At 46.9% G+C, this 24,743-nt stretch overlaps 1 protein-coding gene across 2 annotated transcripts; it reads right to left on the bottom strand.

Annotated features, from left to right (window-relative positions):
- Positions 1 to 3,476: 3,476 nt before the first annotated feature.
- On the bottom strand, positions 3,477 to 24,733 carry PDCD5 (programmed cell death 5). Of its 2 annotated transcripts, XM_068261553.1 has the most exons (7): positions 24,593 to 24,733; positions 18,956 to 18,985; positions 14,536 to 14,576; positions 12,159 to 12,220; positions 11,963 to 12,054; positions 6,563 to 6,634; positions 3,477 to 3,949 (listed from the first exon to the last, which is right to left on the bottom strand). In XM_068261553.1, exons 1-7 carry the CDS (start codon positions 24,659 to 24,661, stop codon positions 3,905 to 3,907), a joined length of 411 nt encoding a protein of 136 aa, XP_068117654.1. In that variant the 5' UTR covers positions 24,662 to 24,733; the 3' UTR covers positions 3,477 to 3,904. The 2 variants fall into 2 exon arrangements, with proteins under 2 accessions (XP_068117654.1, XP_068117655.1); XM_068261554.1 differs by lacking the exon at positions 18,956 to 18,985 and having other exon boundaries at positions 24,593 to 24,728.
- Positions 24,734 to 24,743: the final 10 nt, after the last annotated feature.

Genomic DNA, 24,743 nt, shown 5'->3' with positions numbered 1-24,743 from the left:
TTTATGCTGAGTGAGCTGTCTGTGGGTCTGGGCAGCCAGATCAGGAGAGAGTGGCCCCTAGTGGTGGTGGAGCATGAGAAGGTGGTGATACTGTAAACACTACACGGGGCATAGAAGGTGGAAGATTCCTGCAGCCTTACATCCTATGCCATTACATTGTTTTTTTAGGTGCATTGGATTTGAAGATCGTATTTAAAAGCTGCATATTGGTGCATGTAGACATGTATAATTTTGGCCAGTTACTGGCTGCTTTCTGCTGTTCTGGCTCCCCCCTCCCCCCCCAGCCATCATTGTCACTCATTCTTATGGCTTGTCCTGTCCTCCTCCTGGACAGGAGGTGGCGCTGCAGCAGGCAAGTGAAATGGACTCATGTAAAATTGTTATCCAGAACTCAGTTAACCAGAAGTCTCAAACAATCAGAAAAGAAAATCTTCGCCTTGCAGGATTCATAAATCTACTTTTACAGTTTTGTATACAGTAATAAACCTGTTACATTAACCATTTAAGCTTTCTCGACGTAGTAGCTACGTCCAGAAGGCCATGTGCGCTCTCGTGGCCGATCGCGCGTGCACGCGCACTCCCGGCCGCCGTTCGTTAGCCCAGGAATTAATGAATCGGGCCCTGGTGCCCGATCACCGATTCCTCTCCAAAAAGTAAAACTACATCTACATTAAAACATATTTACATTAAAGTTACTATTTACATCCCACCCTCCCAAAAATACCCAAATAAAATGTTTAATAAAAAATTACAATTAAAAAACGTAAACATTTACCTAATGGTCTAAACTTTTTAAATATCTATGTAAAGATGAAATATTTCTCTTTTATTATAAGCTTGTAAATAGTGATTTATGCAAAACAGAAAAAAATGCACTTCTTTACAAATAAAATAGTTGCCATACATTGTGATAGGGACATAATTTAAATGGTGTAATAACTGGGACAAATGGGCAATTACAATAAGTGGGTTTTAATTATGGAGGCATTTTAAAACTAATGGCCGAAAACTGAGAAATGAATTTTCTGTTTTTTTCCTTACTCTTCCTGTTAAAATGCATTTACAGTAAAGTGGCTCTTAGCAAAATGTACCACCTAAAGAAAGCCTAATTGGTGGCGGAAAAAACAAGATATAGCTCAGTTCATTGTGATAAGTAGTGATAAAGTTATAGGCTAATGAATGGGAGGTGAACATTGCTCAGATGCATAAAGTGAAAACGACTGAAGGCTGAAGTAGTTAAGCTAAGTTTGTCCTAATTTGTTTTTAAAGAGTTTGACGTGTCCAAAATTACTTATTTCAAAATGCTCTTCAGCAGTATGAGCAAAGATGATTTGCTGCATCCCCGCGGCCGTACGAGGTCTTTATCCCCCAAATCCCGGGGCAAAAGTCTACGACTTTCAAAGTTGCAGATTTTGCTGCCTGGGTGAGGCAGAGCTTTGGGCAGTAGCTCTGCCTCCAGTCCATTCAATCACTGCTGATCTCTGCCTCTCCCCGCCCCTCTCAGTGAAAGAAGACAGAGGGGTGGGGAGAGGCGGATATTGAATGGACTGGAGGTAGAGCTACTGAGCACAGCTCTGCCTCCTCCAGGAAGTACCAGAGGATTCTGCCAGGGGGATTTCAGGAGAGGATAAAGATCGCGGTCAGCCGCGGGGAAGCGGCGAATCATCTTTGCTCTTAAAGGGGAACTGAAGAGAGAGGTATATGGAGGCTGTCATGTTTATTTCCTTTTAATCAATACCAGTTGCCTGGCAGCCCTGCTGGTCTATTTCTCTGCAGTAGTATCTGATTAAAACCAGAAACAAGCATGCAGCTAGTCTTGTCAGATCAGACTTATAAGTCTGAACCACTGAAACACCTGATATGCTGCATGCTTTTTCAGGGGCTATGGCTAATAGTATTAGACGCAGAGGATCAGCAGGGCTGCCAGGCAACTGGTATTGTCTAAAAGGAAATAAACATGACAGCCTCCATATACCTCTCTCTTCAGTTCCCCTTTAAGGCTGAAGAGCATTCTGAAATAAAAAGGTAATTTTGGACACTTCAGACTCTATAATTACCATATTTCAACATTAATACAGACTGTAGGGTGAGTATACAGTGTGGAATGTGTGACTTTTTTGAGCTAGGCCTAATTTTTAAGGACTACTGTTGCGAAAATTCTAAAATTAAAAATACACGTGTACATGTACAAATAAGTACATTTCTTCCAGAGTAAAAATCAGCCATAAATTACTTTTCTCTGTTGCTCTCACTTACAGAGTGTAGTAGAAATCTGCCATGGCTTTTTCACATATACATTACCTGGAATAACATACAGGATACTTTTTATCCCCATAACCAAAAAGTGGGCGGAGACAAATACAAATTTCACTGGGAAAATGTAAACTGCAGCAATTCTTACACTATTAATGGCAGAGAGCAATTCTTACACTATTAATGGCATGGTCACAGAGGTGCCAAGCCACTCATCGAGTACATGCTGTGTATTGCTCCTGTCTTTTTATTGCCTGAAGAAGCGGGTTTTCGCCCGTGAAACGCGTTGCGACTGTTATTGGGAGCAAAACGAATAAATTGTATGTTATTTGTACGATTACAAGTACATGTGTCTATTTTTGGTTGGTTGGTCCACCACCACAGCCGAAATATCTTTTAAACTTTTTATCGACTTTTACCCTACCGGCGCCTCTGTACACCTCAGCGCAACTATTAATGGCAGGGTTCTCAAACTTTGCACAGTTGGTCACTGGGTGACTGGGATCAATATTTAGAAAAATGGGTGGAGCCTACAAAAGCCAATCAAAATTCACCTACTATTTTGAAGGGGAATATTTAATTGCTGCCATTCTTGCACTGTTAATGGCACAAACCTGGTACAGTTGGTCATTGGGTGACTAGAGTTCGAATTCAGAAAAGGGGGTGGAGCCAGCCAGATTTGTTTCATATCAGTGCAAATTATTGATGCAAAAGACCGCAAAGCTCACAAACTTGGTCATTGAGTAATTGTGAGTGAAGGTTAGAAAAAGTGGGCAGAGCTAGCACCAGCCAAATACATACCCGGGCAATCAGCTAGTATAATATAATTAATGTAAAAAAAAAAAAAAATGAAGTGCAGTTAATCAGGAACAACTTAATTCCAGTGATTATTTTGCTTGTAAAATGTGCTGAATGGGTATTTTTATTAATTAGGTAATAAGTCATTTATGAAAAGTTTTGTGAATAGAGCCCATTGTGTCATTAAGTCCATTCTGCCTATAAAAAGGTGTTCAGAAAAAAAAAAAAAAAAAAAAACTTGATACTGTTCCTTTAAGTAACTAAATCTCATCTCCAGCAAGCAGGTTTGCTGCTTCCAAGTCTCCCTCAAGCGGCACATTCTAGAACATGACATTTCTATTCATTGCGCTGGATTTGGAGAACTGCCTCACATCAGATCTGCTGAAAGTAAAAGTGGCAAAGATAAAAAATCCCAGAGCCAGGCCTCAAAGCACAAAAGAATTTTTATTGTTATTTTCCCTAAAGCGATGGCACAATCTCCCACTGAAGCCGTCACATTCACGTCTTGTACATAATAACTGGGGGGGAGCCGGTGACAGGAAGCTAAACCTTTCCAATAACTTACTGATAACTGGGGCTAATTCCCATCAGAGAAACTCCACCAATAACGTAACCGTGATTGCTGCAGGATTTATGGGGCAGAAGCTCTCCTTATTGCATCGGATCAGCGTGGATAAAACTGGATGAGCTCCGCATCGTCAGGGGCTCAGCTTAGAGAACAACAAAAAAAAAAAATCCCAAATAACACATCAAATATGGTAAACGTCTCTTTCAGGTAAATGTAGAACGCAACTCAGTGCCTCGTGTGGACAAGTGCAGGCGTAACGCAAGTGCTCGCTCCTCCTCCCAATCCTCAGTCATCTTCCTCGTCCGAATCCATCACTTTCCTCCTGTTAAACTAAAATTAAGAGAATTGTCAGAATTCGCTAGGCAAAAAAAAACTAACAAAAAAAACACTACAGGAATACCAGGAGCTTACCATATATACGAGTACAAGCCGAGATTTTGGGTCCAAAAAAGTGGCCCAAAAAGTGGGGGTCTCTGTTTATACTCTGGTCACTTCATCTGCCGCAAATCCCCCTCCCCCAGTGTCCCCGGGTGCCCCCCCTTCCCCGTGCAATGTGGTCCGGGCTGGCATAGCAGTGCACAGCATTCATTCACAGGACCACGCTGCCTGAAGGAGTCTCATGTCTATGACACCCTCTAGTGGCGCCTTTAACTGTGTGCGCCGCTGCAGGACGTCATACAGCTGAGACTCCAGGCAGGGTGGTCCTGTGAATAAATGCCATGCACCGCTATGCCAGCCCGGACCACATCGCTCCAGCGGGGAGGGGGAAAATGCAGATAAATGATCCACTGATGCTATATAGCAGGTGGAGGACTCGGAGGAGCTGCTAGCATACGGGTAAATTGTAGGAGCACACTTATTCTACCCATTTATGGCAGGGGACACAGGCGGGGTCGAGCAGGCACGTATCTCAAGGATGCTGACATATGTGTACGTGATTCACCTGCACCATAATACCACCACCATATGGTAGAGGGGGCATTCTGGCTGTCATTAGCAATAACAGGTTTACATGAATTTTGTAAAACCTATTTATTGCTATCTGCTGATGACTTTGTTCTGCTTTTCCGGTGTATGGTTGTGAGTGGTGTTGTAGTTGTGGCATTTCCTACCACCGGCTTATACTCGGGACAATCGATTTTTCTTGTTTTTTAAAGCGGAACTGTAATTTCGTTGTAAACAGTTTCACTTACCTGGGCCGGTCCTGCCCGAGCCTCCGTTCTCCCGCCGTGGCCAAGCTTTGTTACCGCTGACTTGTAAGTCGACGGCAACTGCACCTGCGCGCCCCGGGCTACACGAAGCTTTCTTCGCTTTCCAGCCCGCAATAGCGTACAATTAGTGCAGGATGCTATTGCGGGCTGGTAACAAAGCTTAGCCACAGCGGGAGGACAGAGGCTCGAGCAGGAAGGCTGCTGGGGACTTAGGGAATCCCCAGGTAAGTGAAACTGTTTACAGCAAAATTACAGTTCTGCTTTAAGGTAAGAGTTAGGGGGTCAGCCTATACTCGAGTATATACAGTATATGGTGTTGTACATCAGTATGTATTTGTACTACAGTAATAGTATTTCGATAACGTTCACTAATCTGGCTTGCTTAAAGCGGACCCAAACCAAACCATTTTTTTTTTTTTTATTAAAAATATTTAGTTGCACCACTCCGACACATACAAAGATAAACACTCCTTCAAGCCTATGAGCATTTCAGTGCATACTTTTCACCCTTCTCTTTTCATTACTAGGGTTATACAGGTGGCAGCCATTAGCAATTCCTCCATTGCCGGACACCCCCTACTCCACCAGTTTGCCGGATTCTGTCCCGGCAATTTGAAAGGAAGGGAGGGGTTCCTCCAATCAATGTAAAATATTTTATATTGGTCATCATGCAGCTGAAAAAAGGCTGCTATTTATTATTATTATAAAATTTAGAAAATAGATTTTACTTCTGAAAAGTTGTATTTTTAATTTGGGTCCACTTTAAGCCAGCAACCACCAGAATAGCATGTGGTAAGCACCGTCCCCACTCACCCTTGATGTTTACACAGCTACTTAGACATTATTTGTACATTGTAATTTTAGAACACTTGGTTTGATCGTTTTCCTTTAACCTCCCTGGCGGTACGCAATTGCTGAGGCTGCCATTGTCCCCAAAGTCCCCCCGCACCCTTCTGATCCCCCCCGATCGCCGCTGCTATACGTTACCTAGCCGGGATCCCGCGAGAGCCACAGTCTCCTCAATGAGCTTTAGTCGTTGCTATGGCGACGATCGGACATTACGTCTGACGTCATGCACAATCCCAATCCTCCCCATAGCTGATTGGAGAGGCTGTGCCATCGCAGGATCAGGGGGGGGGGGGTGGATGTGTGGATAATGGTGGCAATCGGGGGCGATCAAAAAAGAGTGGAGAGACTTGAGGGAAAATGGTAGCTAGCGAAGTGCTAGCTACAAAGGCTACGGCAACAACAACTTTCATTCAAAAAATCCCTCCCAGGGTAGAGAAATCCTACCCCGAGTGTAGCTCGGGGTTACCGCCAGGGAGGTTAAGTATCTAACTTTATTGGGGGCCGCTTCAGGTGCTTCTGCGCACAACATTCCTAGAGACATGAACAAGATCAGTCGGCGCGTGCACGCCCCCCTGGCATGCGCAGAAGCCAAGGTGAACTATACTCGTCCTCTGCACATGCGAGCGGGAGCGCGTGCGCCGCCAGTGATCACTCTCATGTCTCTGAGTAATGTACACAGAAGCCGCCGACCCCAGGCCTGACGCTGGAGAAGACCGCAGCTGCGGCGAGGGACACAGACACTTCTAGGGGCTGGAAGAAGCCCCAGATAAATAAACAAAAAGCATGTTCTGAATTCTTAAACGCTTTGGAGCAGGGTGGCGTATATGTATAATAATTACACAAAACCTGCCAATCCCCCTCTCTCCCCCCCCCCAGCACTCACCTTCACCGTTGTCTTCTTTTCTGTCTGCTGACTAACTTTTTCCAAAATCTCTATTAGACCCTCTTCCGATAACTGAGGATAAAGAAGAAAAGCTATCCGTGAGTCACATGACTAAAACAAAACTCCAGATCCACTAAGTCCCTCCCCTTCCCTGGCCCAACTCTTATTTATTGTATTTATAAAGCGCCAACATATTACGCAGCGCTGGACATTGGTTTAGGTTACAGACAATATTTAGGGGTGACATACAGCAATATGACAATACAGGAATACAAGAAAGACCAGATCACACAGCACAGTATGAGTACAAGGTAATGCTTAGTCACTGGATGGAGCATGGAGATCACACAGCACAGTATGAGTACAAGGTAATGCTTAGTCACTGGATGGAGCATGGAGATCACACAGCACAGTATGAGTACAGGGTAATGCGTAGTCACTGGATGGAGCATGGAGATCACACAGCACAGTATGAGTACAAGGTAATACTTAGTCAGTCACTGGATGGAGCATGGAGATCACACAGCACAGTATGAGTACAAGGTAATACTTAGTCAGTCACTGGATGGAGCATGGAGATCACACAGCACAGTATGAGTACAAGGTAATGCTTAGTCACTGGATGGAGCATGGAGATCACACAGCACAGTATGAGTACCAGGTAATGCTTAGTCACTGGAGGGGAGCATGGAGATAACACAGCACAGTATGAGTACAAGGTAATGCTTAGTCACTGGATGGGGCATGGAGATCACACAGCACAGTATGAGTACAAGTTAATGCTTAGTCACTGGATGGAGCATGGAGATCACACAGCACAGTATGAGTACAAGGTAATGCTTAGTCACTGGATGGGGCATGGAGATTAGGCAAGTCACTCAGACCCATAGGATGGGTGTACAGTAATGGAGGTGCATGATCAGGTAGGAGACAAGGAGGAGGACCCTGCCCAAAGGCTTACAATCTTAAAGCACTTTTCCACTCTGATCACAAATTGCAGCGGTTTCTAACAAGGCTGTGGAGTCGGTACAAAAATCTTCCGACTACAACTCTGACTCCTCAGTTTATGAAACCACGACTCCAACTCCGACTCAGTGCCCAAAATGGCCCGACTCCTTAGTCTAATATTTAACAGGGCTGTGGATTTTGTACAAAAATCACCCGACTCCTCAGTTTATGAAACCACGACTCCGGGTGCCCCAAATTGCCCCGACTCAGACTCCAATTTTAACGCCACAACCCTGGTTTCTAAATGCAATTTTCCATACATTGCAATTTTTCACGTGATCGCTATGTACGGCACGATTGGGATTTTTGGGAGATGAGGGGGAGGGGCTTCATGCTGCATTGCGAAATCGCACGGAAATCACATAGCACCGCACTAGCAATGCAAGGTTTGTGCGCTCCCATAGACTACCACCTAAGTGAAATTGCCAGAAAACTGCGGCAGGCAGTACGATTGCACTTAGGTAAAAATTTGCATTCTGTATGATCGCCACAGTGGAGAACGGATATCGCGATAACAGAACGCTGTAAAATTGAATTCAATCCGATTTTCGGATCGTAGTGCTGTCACTCAGTAGCATAGGGCACCTACAGCTAACGCATAGCCCACACACAACAGATTTCAAGGCAAACCACACTACAGCTGAGAAAAGGTCAAACTCCTCAGTCCAGCTCTACATGGATTTGTGACAAACCTTATTTCAGGTCTCCTACGCAGAAGAAAAAAAAAAAAATCATGGTTCCCAGACTAATACGGAACTATAAAATGTTGCAGTGAGTCAGTGGATTGGTGCAAGTGTGCTAAACAAGTAACAAGGATTCTGATCTGTGCAACAAACTACTCATACATCCAGGTGAAGAGCGTCTAAATCAGCCAGGTGGATTGGAATGTGCACCCCAAATACAGGGCTGTGGAGTCGGTACAAAAATCCACCGACTCCGACTCCTCAGTTTAGGATTCCACCGACTCCTCTAATTTGCATATTACAATCTTGTTGAATGAAAGTATGTAACATGAAATTCGTCTCTTAACTGCCAACACTTAGGAATTTTAAAAGACAACTGAAGTGAGAAGGATATGGAGACTGCCATGTTTATTCCCTTTAGGCCTGGTGCACACCAGAGGAGTTTTTCTGAGCGTTTTGAGTTTTTAAATCTGCTGCTAATGTTATCCTATGTGTCTGTGCACACTGGAGCAATGAGGTTTTGTAAAAAAAACCCATAGCATTACATTGGGAAGAGGTTTTGAAACCTCTAAAAGCTCTTCCCAATGTAATGCTATGGGGTTTTTTACAAAACCTCATTGCTCCAGTGTGCACAGACACATAGGATAACATTAGCAGCAGATTTAAAAACTCAAAACGCTCAGAAAAACTCCTCTGGTGTGCCCCAGGCCTAAGTCATAGACTAAAACTAGTCCTTGGTAAGAGTACTTGTAAAAGGTACAGACCAGAACAAAGAACATCTATCAGGCCCTAGGCAATGTAAGTGTGGGTACATGTAAGAAGGATGTGCAGGTACTCTTCAGGGGAATGAGGAGATTGTAAACAGACAACACCTCTGTGTTCAATGTGCACAGCATTCTCAGTGGATTCCCTGCAGCTCTGTGGGGAGTGCATATGTAGAGTATAGTACTACTGTGTAACAAAGTAAACCTGACACAGATGAAATTAAAGTTTTATACATACCTGGGGCTTCCTCCAGCCCCCTTCAGGCTAATCAGTCCCTCGCTGTCCTCCTCCACCACCTGGATCTTCTGCTATGAGTCCAGGTACTTGAGCCAGTCTGGTGTAGTACACATGCACACACTCCGCCGCTGGGAGCGTACTACGCCTGCGCAGCACTATTGCACAGGTGCAGAACGCTCCTGGCTGTGGAAGCAGCATGCGGCCGGACAGCGCTGACTGGCTGAATTACCAGGACTCATAGCAGAAGATCCGGGTGGTGGAGGAGGACAGCGAGGGACTGATTAGCCTGAAGGGGGCTGGAGGAAGCCCCAGGTATGTATAAAACTTTTCTTTTCATCCTTCTCAGGTACCATTTAATTCGTAGTCCCCAAACCAAATTTTAACAACATATCAAATTATTTGATTTCATGAGCAAAGGGAGTGCATACATTTCCATAAATCAGAAACGCAGAATTATTTCCATCTCATTGACCATCTCTATTAGTGACACAGCTACACATCAGGCTTTATTCTTACAGCATAGATGTTATTTAGTATATATAAGAGATTCCTGTGTACACATCATATATACAGTCACAATCAGATATGTCTATGACTTTAAAAATATGGGGACTGCTTTATTGAAGCAGCACAAGTAACTAATTTTGATTGGTTTATTTCATTTTTGTGGACTGAGCACAGCTATTACTGTATATATACATTATTTATGATGACTATTATCTGAGAAATAGAACATTTTATCATATTTTCTATTTTAATTACAGTTTAAATTCATTAGGAGTCGGAGTCTGTGCATTTTTTCCCGACTTCGACTCCAGGCACCCAAAATTGCCCCGACTCCGACTCCACAGCCCTGCCCAAATATCAAATAGGGAACAAGCCAAGATTTCAACCTGAACCACTTACCCACCACAGGTTATTTCTTCTTAAAAAACAGTTTTACGCTCCTCCCATTCATTCACCAAAAACGTTATCGTTACTTATGACACCAATATGATCTATTCATTTTTTTTTTTCGCCACAAATTAGGCTTTCTATGGATGGTACTTTTTGCAGACTTATTTTATTCTTAATGCATTTTTAAAAGGGACTAATAACAGAAAAATGTTCAGTCATAATTTCAAAATAAAATGCGCTGTGATAAGTAAAACCCACATGTTTTATTTGCCAATTTGTCCCAGTTATTTTAATGTTTAAATTGTGTCCCTTGTACAATGTATGGCGATAATATTTTATTTGGAAAAAAGGTATTTTCCCATTTGTGTTTCTTTACACTTGATCAGGAATTACAAGCCCTAATTTGCAAAAGTAATAGTGATATACCCTAATTATATACATATTAAAAAACGCAGTATCCGCAGGGGGGCAAGCGGCGATACTTGTATCTATGCCCCCTGGTGCTGCAGTGAAGTCCACAGGGGCATAGATACACGATGCAGTGGTTGGGAACTGGTTAAACTGTCTGCACTACGGAGAGGCAGCTCCAGCATAATGCACAGAACTTGGTATGTAAAACGACAGCGATTCTGCAGGGCAAAAAACTGTTCTTATTAAAGTAAACCTGTCTAAGACTGTTTGGAGGGTCCCAGCGCAGGAGGGGTGCAGGAAGATCTGGTAGGGCAGACAGCATCTTTGGCAGCGAAACTAAATGGCCTAGGCTGTGGCATCACTGGAAGGGCGGAGTTACATACAAATAAAGCAATTAATAAATATGGGATGTGTTTCTAATGCCGAAACCAGGATACATAATAAAATGACGTATCCTGAATAATGCATTACTGTACAGTCTACTATAGGTCGTTGCAAAGCCTCTTTAAATAATGCAATAACCCGTTTGTTTTATTATAGGCCGATGAAATGTCATTTTAAGTAGGAAGCTGAAGTAGGACACAGGATATAGAACAAAGAACTATACCACATGTATCGGTCAAGAAACAGGGGAAGGACTAAAAGCCCACTAAAAGCAGAGGAATATGGAGGCTGCCATAGTCATTTTATTTTAAACAATCACGATTGCCTGGTATTCTGCTAATCTTCCTGGCATCAGTAGTGTCTGAATCTACCACATGAAGCAAGCATGCAACTAAATCCAGTCAGATTTCAGTTAGAAACATCTGATCTGCTGTATGCTTGTTCAGGGTCTATGGCTAAAAGTAAGAGAGAGACAGGATCTGCAAGACAGCCAGGCAACTTGTATTGTTGCGACTAGATTTTGAGCCCCTGAGGGACAGTTAATGATAAGACAATAAACTCTGTACAGCGCTGTGTAATATGTCGGCAGTATATAAACACTTAAATAAAAAAGGAAAAATGGCAGCCTCCATATCCTCAGTTCAGGTGTGCTTTAAGGGGACTGCAAAAATGCCTTTTGCAACAATGTAGTATGTTAGATATACAAGCAAGGACCCACCATACATATAAACGTAGAACGCCATTGATGTGACTCCTAAGAAGTGTCTAAGAGAGTCAGGCAGGACTGCTCTGAATGCTCTCCTATGTAGGCTAATAAGCACCTAGGAGCATGTCAGACAAGGTTTCTGTCAATGATGAGCCCTCCAAGCAATCCCTACACCAGTACACTCCAGAGCCAAACATGTTTTGCCCCTACAGGGGCTTCGTCAGGGTACGACAGTGATCCGTGTGCAAAAGTACAAAGCAGTGAATTGCAAAGCGTTGCACATGCAGCAAAGACACAAAGGATACCAACCTTCCCACCTAGCTGGCCGAATCTTGCCATCTGTATTAGGTAGTTTTCTACGGCTTTGGCCTTCTCCGGCTTCACCAGGGCCAGGTTATTCACTGGGGAGCAGCAGAGGGTTTATTTCACACACAGGAACACATTCACCTCCCATGCAGCACAGATAGTAGGAAGGATGCAGCGAGACACTGATCATTCTACTTACATCGCGCTCGGGCTGCCTGACTCAGGACCTGAGATAAAATGTTATTTCTCATCTCATCTTCTCTGTAATTAAATAGTAAGAGAGTTACAAAGTGACCTCTACTCGAGTATCAATGCACTTTTCTTTTGTATGTACAACTTATAGCTAATGGGAATTAAAAAAAAAATTAACCAGATACTTAGAGACACTAAAGCGAAAAAAAAAATTATGATATTATGATTTGTATGTGTAGTACAGCTAAGAAATAAAACATTAAGATCCGATATATCAGTCTGTTTCCAGTACAGGAAGAGTTAAGAAACTCCAGTTATCTCTATGCAAAAAAGCAATTAAGCTCTAGACTTGGAGAGGGCTGTTATCTGACTTATCTCAAGTGTTATTGAACTAATTACTTTTTATCTGGCAGAGGAGATGTCATTACTTCACAGACTGCTCTGAAAGAATAATTTTGAATGCTGAGTGTTGTATAATCTGCACATATTATAGAATGATGCAATGTTAGAAAAAACACTATATACCTGAAAATAAAAATATGAGAATATTTTCTTTGCTGCTAAACTTCTAGTAATTATTCATAGTACACAACCAATTCATTGTATCATATTTTTTTTTTCGCTTCAGTGTCTCTTTAAAGTGGACCCAAATTAAAAATACAAGATTTCAGAAATAAAATCTATTTTCTAAATTATAATAATAAATAGCAGCCTTTTTTTCAGCTGCATGATGACAAATATAAAATATTTTACATTTATTGGAGGAACCCCTCCCTTCCTTTCATATTGCCGGGACAGAATCCGGCAGGCTGGTGGAGGAGATAAAAAACAAAACACAGGCTGCTACTGATGATGTCACAGGGGAGGTGATCTCAGCTTGTGTGACATTTCACATAGACGACGCCCCTGTGAGGGAGGGTAGCTGATGACAAACACACCCATGATCTAAAACCTCCTATTAAGCTCAGAAGTAATGGCTGACACCTGTATAACCCTAGTTATGAAAAGAGAAGGGGGAAAAGCATGCACTGAAATGCTCATTGGCTTGAAGGAGTGTTTATTTATCTCCGTGTCAGAGTGGTGCAACTAAAAATTAAAAAAATGTTTGGTTTGGGTCCGCTTCATGGCTGGTACACAGCTACAATTTTGATTGGCCAATCACTGACCAATTTTACCACCACCGTGTAGAATGAGGGTTTACCAAATCAATCTGAAGAGTATTTAATATCTGTTGACCCTCATACTACATGGAGGTGGTTAAATTGGTCAGTGATTGGCCAATCATAATTGAAAGTGTGTACCAGGCTTTACCTAAGGAGAGGGAAGGCTCTGGGTCCTGTAGAGCAGGGGGTCCCCAACTACCGGGCCATATTGTGTTGTCCGCTCCTCTCCTCCATGCCTGTGTTTTTCATTCACAGCAGCGCGTCTCCCGGCTGCTGTGAACAGCGCAATATGAAAGAGGAAGCGGCCGCCAGCTAAGGTATCACGAGAGGCTGCAACGGGAAGGGGGGGGGGGGGGGGAACTATACTCCCCACACTGGGGAAACTATACCTAGATAAACCCATACCTGTACCTGGCTACCTTTGCCGCACCCGACCAAAGCCCCTCCCCCTGAAACCTCACACCCATCAGCCACACCCCCAACATCCCCCCCGGTCCCCGGGGAAAAGTTTGGTGTGGATAGCGGTCCCCAGGCCAAAAACTATTGGGGACCCCTGCTATAGAGCCTCCCTCTCCTCTCCCAATGCCCTCGGTGCATTGCTGGCTCACCAGTTTGAATTGCCCCCTGGACAAGGCTTCAGAAGACAACGGGCGGCTCTGTACTGCGCGAGTGCATGAGAGAGAGGAACTGGCGCAGGCACAGTAGGGAGCTGCCTCTTTTCAGGAGCTCTCAGACTCCTGAAGACCTCCGAAGCCTCCTTTGGGTGCAGGGAAGCAGTATTTGACCAATTTGGTTGAATATTACTCCCGGGGTGCCAGCGCTAGAACGAACGGTCCGTGAGTGGAGCACAAATGCTATATACGACCCACAGCCTTCCCTCTCCTTAGGTAAGCATTTTTTATTTAGCGGTTACCATTCATATAACTTATAAAACAAAAAGTGACCTTTAACAAAAGTCACACGACACAAATAGACTGCAGATGGCGATGCCACCGAACTGCAAGAGGTTCTGCAGCAGTGATTAGATAAAGCACATTATTCCTTTATGAGCCTGCGGAGCCAGACTTACCTCCAGCGCTGCTGCCCTCCGCCCCCCCTCCCCAATTGCCTGTTCCTCCAGCCACTCTCCCACCACCCAGACGTTCCGGTTATAGCCCAGAGCAGTATTGGGTAAGGAGTTGCCACAATATATGAATATATTAAATGAAGCATAGAGTTTACCTTTGCTTGGCCTCTTGCTGCGCTTGCTCATTCCCGGGTTCCTGAAAGAGAGAATAATGGAACTATGATCTCTGAACAATACTGGTCATCGGGTCAGAAGCCTCCTTTGTTTGCCTGAAATATCTGCACTTTATGCTGGCAGGAAATCTATGGAAACACATGCGCTAAGAATGGAGTGTACTTAAAGCAAACCCGGGAGATCTGCAATGCGTACTTAATAATTACCCAGGAAGGAGGGAGCCTCTGGATCTTAAAGAGGCTCCTCCCATCGTCCTCCCCCTTCCACCGCTGGAACCCTCGAAGTGTGGCCTCCATGCACATGCGCACTACCACTGTCCCGCTCAGGCAGCTCGAACTTTCTCAGTAGCACCTGATCCAGCCTGGCTATTGCCGAGGAGAGCCGGCCAGGATGGAGCTAGCTTGCATGTGCAAGGCTCCGGAGAACGGGGCCCTCCCACCTGCCACCCTTACCCCTTCAAAATTCTGATTTTTGTACCATACTCACATTCCCTCGCTTTCCTTGCCCCGTGGGCAGCTTAGAAGAAAGTTTATAGTGCAGTTTGCTCTGGGACAAAGAGCATTTGGATTCAGCAGTGTCTGATTCACCCCTGGAACAAGCACGCAGCCGGCTGAGACACCCCTATAACATGCACGCAACCAGCAGTCACCCCTGGAACAAGCACGCAACCAGCAGTCACCCCTGGAACAAGCACGCAACCAGCAGTCACCCCTGGAACAAGCTCGCAACCAGCAGTCACCCCTGGAACATGCACGCAGCCAGCGGAGTCACCCCTGGAACATGCACGCAGCCAGCGGAGTCACCCCTGGAACAAGCACGCAGCCAGCGGAGTCACCCCTGGAACAAGCACGCAGCCAGCGGGGTCACCCCTGGAACAAGCACGCAGCCAGCGGGGTCACCCCTGGAACAAGCACGCAGCCAGCGGGGTCACCCCTGGAACAAGCACGCAGCCAGCGGGGTCACCCCTGGAACAAGCACGCAGCCAGCGGGGTCACCCCTGGAACAAGCACGCAGCCAGCGGGGTCACCCCTGGAACAAGCACGCAGCCAGCGGGGTCACCCCTGGAACAAGCACGCAGCCAGCGGGGTCACCCCTGGAACAAGCACGCAGCCAGCGGGGTCACCCCTGGAACAAGCACGCAGCCAGCGGAGTCACCCCTGGAACAAGCACGCAGCCAGCGGAGTCACCCCTGGAACAAGCACGCAACCAGCGGAGTCACCCCTGGAACAAGCACGCAGCCAGCGGAGTCACCCCTGGAACAAGCACGCAGCCAGCGGAGTCACCCCTGGAACAAGCACGCAGCCAGCGGAGTCACCCCTGGAACAAGCACGCAACCAGCGGAGTCACCCCTGGAACAAGCACGCAGCCAGCGGAGTCACCCCTGGAACAAGCACGCAGCCAGCGGAGTCACCCCTGGAACAAGCACGCAGCCAGCGGAGTCACCCCTGGAACAAGCACGCAGCCAGCAGTCACCCCTGGAACAAGCACGCAAGCAGCAGTCACCCCTGGAACATGCATGCAAGCAGCAGTCACCCCTGGAACATGCATGCAAGCAGCAGTCACCCCTGGAACAAGCATGCAGCCAGAAGTCACCCCTGGAACCAGCACGCAGCCAGAATACACCCCTGCAACAAGCACGCAGCCAGTGGAGTCACAACTAGAACAAGCAAGCAGCCAGCAGCGTCACACCTGGAACAAGCAAGCAGCAAGCAGAGTCACACACCTGGAACAAGCGTGCAGCCAGCAGAGACACCTGGAACAAGCATGCAGCCAGCAAAGTCACACCCAGAACAAGCCAGCAGAGTCACACACCTGGAACAAGAATGCAGCTAGCTAGCATGCAGTCTGACATCTGATGAAGGAGTTTATCCGTAACATGTAATGTCTTGTTCCTGAATATAGCAATTTGAATCACAGCCAGTGGAGTGCCGTCTCTTTTCTTTGTTTGGAGGTTACCTCAAAACCGTGTGAGCGGTCTGGTTTGAGACTTGGCACAGGCAAAATATCAGGTTGAGAACACCTGAAATAACTGTAGTCGTGGCAACTACACACAATAAGGACTGCCAGCTAGCGGAGTCACGCCTGAAACAAGCACGCAGTCAGCAGTCACGCCTGAAACAAGCACGCAGTCACGCCTGAAACAAGCACGCAGTCACGCCTGAAACAAGCACGCAGTCACGCCTGAAACAAGCACGCAGTCAGCAGTCACGCCTGAAACAAGCACGCAGTCAGCAGTCACGCCTGAAACAAGCACGCAGTCAGCAGTCACGCCTGAAACAAGCACGCAGTCAGCAGTCACGCCTGAAACAAGCACGCAGTCAGCAGTCACGGCTGAAACAAGCACGCAGTCAGCAGTCACGGCTGAAACAAGCACGCAGTCAGCAGTCACGGCTGGAACAAGCACGCAGTCAGCAGTCACGGCTGGAACAAGCACGCAGTCAGCAGTCACGGCTGGAACAAGCACGCAGTCAGCAGTCACGGCTGGAACAAGCACGCAGTCAGCAGTCACGGCTGGAACAAGCACGCAGTCAGCAGTCACGCCTGGAACAAGCACGCAGTCAGCAGTCACGCCTGAAACAAGCACGCAGTCAGCAGTCACGCCTGAAACAAGCACGCAGTCAGCAGTCACGCCTGGAACAAGCACGCAGTCAGCAGTCACGCCTGAAACAAGCACGCAGTCAGCAGTCACGCCTGAAACAAGCACGCAGTCAGCAGTCACGCCTGAAACAAGCACGCAGTCAGCAGTCACGCCTGAAACAAGCACGCAGTCAGCAGTCACGCCTGAAACAAGCACGCAGTCAGCAGTCACGCCTGAAACAAGCACGCAGTCAGCAGTCACGCCTGAAACAAGCACGCAGTCAGCAGTCACGCCTGAAACAAGCACGCAGTCAGCAGTCACGCCTGAAACAAGCACGCAGTCAGCAGTCACGCCTGAAACAAGCACGCAGTCAGCAGTCACGCCTGAAACAAGCTCGCAGTCAGCAGTCACGCCTGAAACAAGCACGCAGTCAGCAGTCACGCCTGAAACAAGCACGCAGTCAGCAGTCACGCCTGAAACAAGCACGCAGTCAGCAGTCACGCCTGAAACAAGCACGCAGTCAGCAGTCACGCCTGGAACAAGCACGCAGTCAGCAGTCACGCCTGGAACAAGCACGCAGTCAGCAGTCACGCCTGGAACAAGCACGCAGTCAGCAGAGTCACACCTGGAACAAGCACGCAGCCAGCAGAGTCACACCTGGAACAAGCACGCAGCCAGCAGAGTCACACCTGAAACAAGCACGCAGCCAGCAGAGTCACACCTGAAACAAGCACGCAGCCAGCAGAGTCACACCTGAAACAAGCACGCAGCCAGCAGAGTCACACCTGAAACAAGCATGCATCCAGCAGAGTCACACCTGGAACAAGCACGCAGCCAGCAGAGTCACACGTGGAACAAGCATGCAGCCAGCAGAGTCACACCTGGAACAAGCATGCAGCCAGCAGTCACACCCGGAACAAGCATGCAGCCAGCAGAGCCACACCCGGAACAAGCATGCAGCCAGCAGAGTCACACCCGGAACAAGCATGCAGCCAGCAGAGTCACACCCGGAACAAGCATGCAGCCAGCAGAGTCACACCCAGGACAAGCCAGCTGAGTCACCCCTGGAACAAGCATGCAATCACACCTGGAACCACAGAGGCAGAACATTTTCACAAATGTTTTTCAAGACAATGAAGCTAGTTAGTTTGTCTATTCCCCGCGGAGTTCCGTTAAGGCAAACATGAAGTGATTTAAATAAACAACAAAACAGATACTTCCTAAGGAGAGGGAAGGCTCTGGATCCAATAGAGCCTTTCCGTTTCTCTCCCGATGCCCTCGTTCCAGCGCTGGAACCCCCGTTGAAATCTCTCGCTGCGGGAGGCTTCAGAAGTGTTTGGGAGACCGAATGCTCTCGAAGACGAGTGCCCCTGTACTGCGCTTGTGCATGCACGGTGTGGAGCGCAGGGCTGTGGAGTCGGTACAAAAATCTTCCGACTCCAACTCCGACTCCTCAGTTTCTGAAACCACGACTCTGGCTCCAACTCCGGATGCCCAAAATTGCCCCGACTCCTCGACTTCCTGGTGGAGCGGCCCGTCTTCGGGGGCTCTTGAACTACCGAAGCCTCCCACAGCGGAAGAAAGCAGTCTTCAACCCATCGGTAAAAGACCGGTTACAGCGCTGCAACAGGGGGAGCGGGAGAGGAATGTGAAGGCTCTATAGGATCCAGAGCCATCCCTCTCCTTAGGTAAGTATCTGGCTTTTATTTTATTTTTATTTAAAAATCACTTCTGGCTCACTTTAATAAACACACAGTTTTACTGACAGTCAGAAGCTGCATGCACACACTGCAAGAACAGACGGGATCCACACAGATGTTGACCTGCTCAGAAGGCATAGCAGGACCCCAGCTCTGCAAAGAAGAAATATAACATCACCATCTGACTCCAACCCCTGAGTTAGTGATACCACCGACTCACATGTACTATTCTTGTTGATTGAAAGTATGTAACATAAAAGGCATCTCATCACCAGTGATGGGCTTACGAGTAGTCACGAGTTCCTAAGGACTCGAATTTGTGATTTAAATGAGGCTTAATTGCCTCAGGTGTGCGGCTGGGTGACAAGGGGTTAGTTACCCATAAGACTCCAAACAGCTTGCATGCGTCCTATTGGAAGCATTGCAAGCCTCATCACTGCGCACTTCCTCCTTCCGGCCTGAAGGAGGAAGTGTGCATAGTGAGGGTTGAAACGCGTCCAATAGGACGCATGCAAGCTGTTTGGAGCGCAGGGAGGATGATGGACTTATGGGTAACTAACCCCTTGTCATCCTGGCAAAGTTGGCATTTGCACCAGAGGGGACCCCGGGACATTGGCCGGGAGTGGAGCTGCAGCGAGGGACACATCGGTTGCCAGGGGCTGGAGGAAGCCCCGGGCAAGTGTCCTCTCCTCCTTTTAAAGCGGTGTGACGCCCGCAGAGCTCCTGGGAACGTTTTGAGGGGACGTTCTTGTCTTCAGCTGCGCTGCCCGGTCTCTCCTCGGTGCTTCCTGGGCTAAGTATCTTCCTTTGCACACTCTCATCCTCTTATGCACTTTAGATATAGGCTGCTCCTATGTGCTATTTGTTTAGCAGTCTCCTATTTTGATTTGCATCATTTACTTGTTCATGAATTGCACTATTGTGAGATTTACAGTTTCATTTATTTATATATTTATTTTTCTATGGAATATACACTACAGCACTTTACTGAACCCGGGTTCAGCCATTGATGGGCTCTTTCTGATGCCCACCAAGGTGATTAAATTGTATTCATATTTATACTTGGCCTATATACAGGATCTTCTCAAAAAATTAGCATATTGTGATAACGTTCATTATTTTCTGTAATGTACTGATAAACATTAGACTTTCATATATTTTAGATTTAAATACACACAACTGAAGTAGTTCAAGCCTTTTATTGTTTTAATATTGATGATTTTGGCATACAGCTCATGAAAACCCAAATTTCCTATCTCAAAAAATTAGCATATTTCATCCGACCAATAAAAGAAAAGTGTTTTTAAAACAAAAAAAGTCAACCTTCAAATAATTATGTTCAGTTATGCACTCAATACTTGGTTGGGAATCCTTTTGCAGAAATGACTGCTTCAATGCGGCGTGGCATGGAGGCAATCAGCCTGTGGCACTGCTCAGGTGTTATGGAGGCCCAGGATGCTTCGATGACGGCCTTAAGCTCATCCAGAGTGTTGGGTCCTGCGTCTCTCAACTTTCTCTTCACAATATCCCACAGATTCTCTATGGGGTTTAGGTCAGAAGAGTTGGCAGGCCAATTGAGCACAGTAATACCATGGTCAGTAAACCATTTACCAGTGGTTTTGGCACTGTGAGCAGGTGCCAGGCAATGCTGAAAAATTAAATCTTCATCTCCATAAAGCTTTTCAGCAGATGGAAGCATGAACCCACTTTGAACCAGAAACAGCGGCAGAAGCGCCTGACCTGGGCTACAGAGAAGCAGCACTGGACTGTTGCTCAGTGGTCCAAAGTACTGTTTTCGGATGAAAGCAACTTTTACATGTCATTCAGAAATCAAGGTGCCAGAGTCTGGAGGAATACTGGGGAGAGGGAAATGCCAAAATGCCTGAAGTCTAGTGTCAAGTACCCACAGTCAGTGATGGTCTGGGGTGCCATGTCAGCTGCTGGTGTTGGTCCACTGTGTTTTATCAAGGACAGGGTCAATGCAGCTAGCTATCAGGAGATTTTGGAGCACTTCATGCTTCCATCTGCTGAAAAGCTTTATGGAGATGAAGATTTCATTTTTCAGCACGACCTGGAACCTGCTCACAGTGCCAAAACCACTGGTAAATGGTTTACTGACCATGGTATTACTGTGCTCAATTGGCCTGCCAACTCTCCTGACCTGAACCCCATAGAGAATCTGTGGGATATTGTGAAGAGAAAGTTGAGAGACGCAAGACCCAACACTCTGGATGAGCTTAAGGCCGCTATCGAAGCATCCTGGGCCTCCATAACACCTGAGCAGTGCCACAGGCTGATTGCCTCCATGCCACGCTGCATTGAAGCAGTAATTTCTGCAAAAGGATTCCTGACCAAGTATTGAGGGCATAACTGAACATAATTATTTGAAGGTTGACTTTTTTTGTTTTAAAAACACTTTTCTTTAATTGGTCGGATGAAATATGCTAATTTTTTGAGATAGGGAATTTGGGTTTTCATGAGCTGTATGCCAAAATCATCAATATTAAAACAATAAAAGGCTTGAACTACTTCAGTTGTAATGTAATGAATCTAAAATATATGAAAGTCTAATGTTTATCAGTACATTACAGAAAATAATGAACTTTATCACAATATGCTAATTTTTTGAGAAGATTATATATATATATATATATATATATATATATATATATATATATATATATATATATATATATATATATATATATATATATATATATATATATATATATATATATATATATATATATGTGTATTATTAACCTCCTGAGCGGTATGGGCGAGCTCAGCTCGTCCATTAGCGCCGGAGGGTGCCAATCAGTTCCGGCCAGCGCTAAGGGCTGGATCGGAGGCGGCTGACGTCCATGACGTCACTCCGCTCGTCGCTATAGCGACGAGGTAAGCGAAACAAGGAAGGCCGCTCATTGCGGCCTTCCTTGTTAATTCTGATCGCCGGAGGCGATCAGAGTGACGCGTCAGGAGCGCCCTCTAGTGGGCTTTCATGCAGCCAACTTTCAGTTGGCTGCATGAAATAGTTTTTTTTTTAATTTAAAAAAAAACCCTCCCGCAGCCGCCCTGGCGATCTCAATAGAACGCCAGGGAGGTTAATGTTTTATACACGCATATGTATAGTGGCATGTTACTACTATTTGCATAGGCCTTTTTCATTATAGGGCAGGATTGATTACAGCTGAAGTTTACAGGATTATGTGGTCGGTTTTAAGTGATTTTAAATTAGTTGAATATTCATTGAATGTCATATATGTATAATCTGAAATCATGTATTAACCTCCTTAGCGGTAACCCCGTGTGTGACACGGGGTAAGCCGCCGGAGGGTGCCGCTCAGGCCCTGCTGGGCCGATTTACATAATTTTTTTTTTGCTGGACGCAGCTAGCACTTTGCTAGCTGCGCCAGCACCCCGATCGCCGCCGCCGCGCGCCCGATCGCCGCTATTCGTTGCGGCGCGCCCCCCCCAGACCCCGTGCGCTGCCTGGCCAATCAGTGCCAGGCAGCGCCGAGGGGTAGATCTGGAGTCCCGCTGACGTCATCCCGCCCCGTCGCCATGGCGACGGGGGAAGCCCTCCAGGAAATCCGGTTCTTCCTCATAAAATGGGCATATGACATCACACGTACCCACGTTACCCCGGTAACCATGTAGGGAGCGTGTATGTGAGGCAGTGCGGAGATAGAGCCAGCGGAGGCAACCAACAGGTAAAGTGCATGGGCATTGAGGGAGCTCATCAAGAGAACGGCAAGAGTGTGCAAAGCAGTAATCAAAGCAAAAGGTGGCTACTTCGAAGAACCTAGAATATGACATTTTCAGATGTTTCACACTTTTTGGTTATGTACTATACTTCCACATGTGTTACTTCATAGTTTGGATGCCTTCAGTGTGAATCTACAATGTTCATAGTCATGAAAATAAAGAAAACTCTTTGAATGAAAAGTTGTGTCCAAACTTTTGGTCTGTACTGTATACCTTGCAGCACGTCCAATCGATACATGCATCTCTTGGCAGAATCAATTTTCATCCAATCCCATAATAATTAAATCAGATGGATGATCGCCAGAGGCGTAGCAATAGGGGGTGCAGAGGTTGCGACCTTCCTGAACCGCAGTATTAGCTCGTTATTATTGGTCCTGTGCTCATAATCACTTCTATAGAGGTTTTGAATAGTAGTAATAATTAAACTGTCCCATCCCATTCTTGCACCTCTGACACTCGAACACTGGCAATCCAGCGCAAGAGACTTGGGCGCAGCCGGCGCCACCATAGACAGTAATAGGAATTACGGATATAGTGGCACACAGGGAGTACCTTCGGCGCCATCAGTAGACAGAGCTGAAGTTACTTTTAAAATACTGTAATTCTGCCGCCACCAATCGCTGGAAGCCAAATTATATTATTCCCCACTATCCATGGCGGCCTGGAGGGGGAACAGTAATTAAAGGAAACCTGTACTGAGAAAAACCTCCCCTGGGGGGTACTCACCTCAGGTGGCTTCCCCCGTCCTCCTCGGTCCCACAACGGCGGGGAAAATCCTCCCGGAACGGCGGGGATGTAAACATTTTCCTCCCGGGCACCAGCGCAGGCGCAGTATCGGCTCTCTGCACGGAGATAGGTGGACATAGCCGATCGCTGTCGGGCCGCTCTACTGCGCAGCCGCAAGTCTCCTGCACCTGCGCACTAGAGCAAACCTGACAGAGATCGGCTATTTCCGCCTATCTCCATGGGAAGAGCCGCAACAGCTCCACCTGCTTGAGTCAGGGAAGGTAAATAAATCAGCGCTTATCAGGCTTGTCAGGGGAGGATTGCGGGACGCTTCCAGACCCTGAGGATTCCCCCTCCTAAGGTAAGTACCCCCCAGAGGACTTTTTTTTTGTTACAGGGTCTCTTTAATGAAAACCTGTACTGCAAAAAAGTTGCCCTGGGGGGTAGTCACCTCAGTAGGGGGAAGACTCTGGACCCTATCCAGGCTTCCGCCATCCTCCTGTGTCCCACGGCGGTTTTGCTGCAGCCCACGGAACGCACAGGAGACAATCTGTCGGGCTGTGCAATATTTACCTCTCCTGGCTCCAGCAGGGGCGCTGTTGCGGCTCTCCGCATGGAGATAGGTGAAAATAGCCGATCTCCGTCGGGTCGGCTCTACTGCGCAGGAGACTTGCAGGAGACTTGCACCTGTGCAGTAGAGCGGCCAGACGGAGATCGGCTATTTCCACCTATCTCCATGCGGAGAGCGGATACTGCGCCTGCACTGGAGCCAAATATTTACATCGCTGCTGCTCCGGGAGGATTTTCTCCGCCGCCGTGGGACCGAGGAGGACGGGGGAAGCTTCAATAGGATCCAGAGGCTTCCCCACCCCAGGGGAGGTTTTTTCATTACAGATTTCCTTTAACGCTGCCGGGACTTGTGCAGCAGCAGGGAGAGCCGTATATCGGCTGTATCCTGCGCCCAAGTCTCCCGGCAGCCAATTATCTCTTACATGGTTGCCATTGGCAGGTTTTGGTGCGCCGTATCCATTGTTATGTATAGAGTGCTTAGGGGGTGTAATGTAAACCTTGCACCGGGGCCCACAGCTCCTTAGCTACGCCACTGATGATCGCCCACCAGCTAGTCGCCAGATGTATGGCCCCCTATAGTATGTCACCTCCACATGTAGTGCTGCTCCTCAGTGTTACCCCATCTCTACATTCCCAGCAGCGCCCCGCCCACTCTCCAGCACCTCCCCCCGCCGGGCCACATGCGGCTCCCCTCACCCCATGCCTGCCGGCCTGCAGCTCCGACAGCCGCTGCTTCCTTATCGCTTCCAACTCCGGATCCGCCATCACCACCCAGACACGCCGCCACCGACTCCGCTGCGACGTCACCACGCTTAGCGCCGCCCACCAGGCATCACTAATGGAGCGC

Source organism: Hyperolius riggenbachi, chromosome 11 (assembly GCF_040937935.1).
Source record: "Hyperolius riggenbachi isolate aHypRig1 chromosome 11, aHypRig1.pri, whole genome shotgun sequence".
Taxonomy (NCBI): Eukaryota; Metazoa; Chordata; class Amphibia; order Anura; family Hyperoliidae; genus Hyperolius; species Hyperolius riggenbachi.
This window is presented reverse-complemented; position numbering and strand designations above follow the sequence as displayed.

Bases quoted from the DNA above. Each gene is read 5' to 3' on its own strand.
- PDCD5 (XM_068261553.1), bottom strand. From the start codon at position 24,661: ATGGCGGATCCGGAGTTGGAAGCGATAAGGAAGCAGCGGCTGTCGGAG. The intron at 18,986-24,592 runs GTGAGGGGAGCC...TCTTCTTTGCAG, and splicing joins TGCAGGCCGGCAGGCATGGG to AGCTGGGGTCCTGCTATGCC. The intron at 6,635-11,962 runs GTTGGTATCCTT...CTTTATCCTCAG, and splicing joins TCGGCCAGCTAGGTGGGAAG to TTATCGGAAGAGGGTCTAAT.